Source organism: Melozone crissalis, unplaced genomic scaffold (genome assembly GCF_028551555.1).
Source record: "Melozone crissalis strain CALT ecotype California unplaced genomic scaffold, PUWL_Pcris_2 ptg000104l_1, whole genome shotgun sequence".
In the NCBI taxonomy this organism is placed as follows: Eukaryota; Metazoa; Chordata; class Aves; order Passeriformes; family Passerellidae; genus Melozone; species Melozone crissalis.
In genome coordinates, this window is record NW_026535881.1 from 1,066,942 (window position 1) to 1,071,522 (window position 4,581).

A 4,581-nucleotide genomic window follows, 5' to 3' on the forward strand; every position below is an offset into this window, starting at 1 on the left:
AAAGTCCTTTGAAAAACCTGCAATCCCTGCAGGGAGCATTCAGGAGTCCCCATTCCTGAGCAAGGCTCCCCAGGGACTCCTTCCAGCAGATCCTTGAGGCCACTGGGATGTGGGCTAGGGGGGGATGCTGAGGGCAGGACAAGGGGCTGCCAGTGCCCAGCCTGGCTGGGGCTGCGCCAGGAGGCCCCAGGGCCTCAGGACAAGGTGTCTCCTCCCAGGCCTTGGTGGTACAGACCCTGCTGTGCCCCAGGGCACCAAGACTTGGCTTCTCTTTGTCCCCACCTGTCATCACTGCCTCCAGTTCTCTGCTCTGCCTGGGGTCTGGGGACACTTTTTCAGTCGTGTCCCTCAGTGGGACTCATTACAAGTCCAAGAAACTTTGGAGTTGGATTCTGACTTGGAGTTCTGGAGAGGTTTCTTCAGCTCCTTCTCAGGGACTGATGTTCAGGGCCTGAGCACAAAGCCCCAGAGGCTCATTACAGTCCTAGTCCTGTATCTGTGCTGCTGAGCTGAGCTGGGCTCCTGGTACAGATGCAGCTCCTGGTAACCAAGAAGAGCTTCAAAAGCACATTTCTCCTGATGAGCAGCTCTTCTGCCAGCCCAGCAGGGCTGGGGCACTGCCTGCAGCCAGCCCAGGCACAGCACAGAGGCACAGAGAGCTTCAATCAGTCACGGCTGGGAAGGTGCTGAGAAGTGCCTGGGGCAGAATCACTGCCAGCCCTTGGCACAGGAACCTCTGGCTGCAGGACAATGCAGCTGCAGCTCCTGGAGCCATCTCCTGCTGCTGGACCATTCCAATGCCTATAGACTCTGTGAGTACAACTCTGGGTATTTCTGGTGCAGGGGAGGTGAAATGCTCATGAAGCTCTGATGTACTGATGGGTTCTGATCAGTCACAGAATATTTCCAAGACAAGGATTTTGATAAAAATGAGGAAAATTCCTAAGACTGTATTCCGTTTCCTACTATTGGAGGATGACGGGGAGGGGGTATAAATATTAAAGGATGATTATGAATTTTGACAAGTACCTGAGAAATCTGAACTGTTACTTTTAGTGATCAATAGGTTCACAGGAGATTCCTAATGTACTTTCAGCCACTCCTCTGCCCATGGACAGCACCAGCATCACCTTTGCATGACCCATCAGGCTCAGTCTGAGCTGTCCTTTCTCCAAGCTGCAAACAGAACCTGCCCCATCCAGTGCCCTGCAAACAGGCAGGGTTCTGTAGGACCAAGGAGAGTGCACAGAGATTTTTTGGGGTCTGTGAGTGCTGGCACAGAGAGATCAGGCACAGGGAAACACCTGCAGCAGGGAAATCTGCAGGAAGCAGAGAGAAGATCAGGGAATGAAAGAAAACAAAACCCAGCAATGCTGTGGCAGGGAGAGTTTAGAGATGCCCACAGGATCCCCTCCAGTGCAGCCCCTCCCTCTGAACAAGCCCCCTCCCTCCTGTGCCCCAGCCAAGCCTTTGCCCTCAGGGCCGGGGCTCCAAGGTGTGCAGCCCCTCCTGTGCAGGCAGAACTGCAGCAGAGCCGTGGGGCAGCTCTGCAGCCCCGGGCCCAGTTCCCTCTGCAGAGCACAGGGCTGGGAGCATCTGCCCGGCCCTGGGGGCTCTGGCAGGGGGCACTGCTGGCTCAGGGTGACGCTGTCCCCAGTGCCCGGCTCTGGGCAATGCTGTCAGTGCAGCCAGGGAAGGAGCTGCATCTCCCTTCATCCAATACCATCATAAGGACACTTGGAAGTGTCCCTGAGATTTCAGTCCAAGTTGGGAGCTTCAATCCAGGGCGCAAACCTGTCCTGGAGTATCTCTGAGATATAAGATTGGTGGGGAAAGGCAGCGGTGTTGTTACACTGAAAATGCTGCTGGGTTGGTGAAATGAGCAAAGAGAGCCCTTGGCCACAAATGTGGAGCTGGGCTGTGGTGGATCCATCTGCTCTCAGCAGTACCTAAGGCATTTTTGGGAATAAACATGGGAAGTTGATCACCCTCCACCTGCTAAAGTTTAAACCCCTGACAAAATCTGAACAGATCAGAATGAAAGAACACCTCCCCTTAGTCTCCACTCATCACTTTGTCTCAGAGAAATCACTCTATTCTCGCGGGGGGCAGCAAAAATGCTGAGGGCTTATGATATCCAAGAATACCAAGACAGACATGGAGGGAGCTTAAAAAGAAAACTGCAGAACACTTGAACACAAAAGGAGGTCTGTGTCACTTACAGGGGACAGCGTATGGGAAATTGCTTTGATTTTGCTTACGGGTGTCTCCTCTATCTCTACACTGTCTTTTTCTCCATGAACAGGTCCACATGCCAAGGATCAGCAAATGTCCAACAGCAGCTCCATCAGGCACTTCCTCCTGCTGGCATTGGCAGACACGCGGCAGCTGCAGCTCCTGCACTTCTGCCTCTTGCTGGGCATCTCCCTGGCTGCCCTCCTGGGCAACGGCCTCATCATCAGCGCCGTAGCCTGCGGCCACCACCTGCACACGCCCATGTTCTTCTTCCTGCTCAACCTGGCCCTCACTGACCTGGGCTTCATCTGCACCACTGTCCCCAAAGCCATGCACAATTCCCTCTGGGACACCAGGGACATCTCCTACACAGGATGTGCTGCTCAGCTCTTTTTCTTTCTCTTCTTCATCATAGCAGAGTTTTCTCTCCTGACCATCATGTGCTACGACCGCTACATGTCCATCTGCAAACCCCTGCACTACGGGACCCTCCTGGGCAGCAGAGCTTGTGCCCACATGGCAGCAGCTGCCTGGGCCAGTGCCTTTCTAACTGCTCTCATGCACACGGCCAATACATTTTCCCTGCCCCTGTGCCATGGCAATGCCCTGGGCCAGTTCTTCTGTGAAATCCCCCAGATCCTCAAGCTCTCCTGCTCCAAACCCTACATCAGGGAACTTGGAGTTTCTGTTTTCACTGCCTCCTTAGCTTTTGGTTGTTTTGTGTTCGTTGTTTTCTCCTATGTGCAGATCTTGAGGGCTGTGCTGAGGATCCCCTCTGAGCAGGGACGGCACAAAGCCTTTTCCACCTGTCTCCCTCACCTGGTTGTGGTCTCCCTGTTTATCAGCACTGGTATATTTTCCTATCTAAAGCCCACCTCCATGTCCTCTCCATCCCTGGATCTGACCCTGTCAGTTCTGTACTCGGTAGTGACTCCAGCCCTGAACCCCCTCATCTACAGCCTGAGGAACCAGGAGCTCAAGGCTGCCGTGTGGAGACTGATGGCTGGATGCATTCAGAAAGACTAAATTAGATGACAGTTTTTGCAAATCACTTGTAATAAAAGTCATCTTAGATAGCTCTTGTTGGTTTTCTTGCTGGTGGTTTTTTTTCCCTTGATTGTAGTTTTTCCATATTTTCCAAAAGAAAAGCCACAGTTCATTCCATTTCACATTTTGTGTATCTCAAGAGTTCCTGTGGCCACAGACTGTGTCAAGGAGGGGCTGCAGTCTTGGTGGCTTTAAAGGAACTAAAGGATCTCCCAGCCAAGTTTTCTGCAGAGATGCCCTTTTGTTGCCTTCTCTGGAGGTGCAGCACCAATGTCTGTGTGCAGAGCTGGGGGCAGATCAGTGCTGGCCCAGCAGCTGTGCCCAGCAGCAGCAGCCGCACTTGGTGTTGCCAGTGCTGCTGCCGTGGCCCTGCCCCGCTGCCCTGGTGGCCCTGGTGTTGCTGTAGGGCCTGAGTGCTCTTGGGGCCGGGCACAGCCCTGGGGGTGGCAGTGCCAGGGCTGCAGTAGGGACAGGCCATGGGCACTGCTGGGGCAGCACTGACGCCTCAGCCCAGGGCCTGGGGGCTCCAGGCTCCTTGCCCAGGCTCTCTCAAGAACACGCCCAGGCCAATGCTCTGCACAGAAACCCCCGTGAGCAGCCTCAGGCTGGCCGTGGGCAGGCTGGGGGCAAACAGCATGGCTGGGGCTCTGCAAGGGCCCTGGGGCAGATGGGAAGGAGCAGCAGAGCAGGGGCTGATCCATCCCCAGTGGGCTGCACAGCTCAGGGCAGCGTTCCAGAGCATGCTCATGGAGCTGCCAATGACATCCCCCCTCTGCAGCCCTGGCCTCTCCCCCAGTTCACACAGGTGCCCCATCCTTGCAGGCACAGACACGGCAGCACTGGTTCAGCAGCCCCTGTTTGCATTGCACAGAGCAGAGGGAGCACCCCCATGCTGTTGGTGTGGGGACATGAACCTGAGGGAGCACAAATGCCATCAGCCCCATGGGCCAGCAAGGGCTGGGGGACACCGGGGAAACCACTCAGTTTTTTCTTGGCTTCTGCAGTCAGGCAGAGAGTTTGTTCCCATCCGCTGAGAGTTCCCTGTCCCAGTGCAGACGCTGTTGCTCAGAGCCAGGGCTGCCTAGCAGCCACCCCCAAAATGCCTTCAGCATTTCCTTGACTTCACCTTTGCTTTTTTCACTCTTCCTGCCGCAAGTTTCTTCCTATTGCCCAGCCCTGTCCCCTCCCCTGAAACAGCCCATCCCTGTTTGCCCTTTTCTCTCTGGCCCCACTCCCCATTGCAGTTCCTGACTTGGCCCCATGGGAACGTCCCTTGGGCAGCAGGATCATCCTACAAGT

At 55.1% G+C, this 4,581-nt stretch overlaps 1 protein-coding gene across 1 annotated transcript; it reads left to right on the plus strand.

Annotated features, from left to right (window-relative positions):
- Positions 1–2,496: 2,496 nt before the first annotated feature.
- On the plus strand, positions 2,497–3,198 carry LOC128947403 (olfactory receptor 14J1-like; the record flags this gene model as incomplete). The annotated part of the gene is made up of 1 exon (XM_054291662.1): positions 2,497–3,198. A coding segment is annotated over one exon (702 nt), but the record flags the coding sequence as incomplete, so codon positions are not given.
- Positions 3,199–4,581: the final 1,383 nt, after the last annotated feature.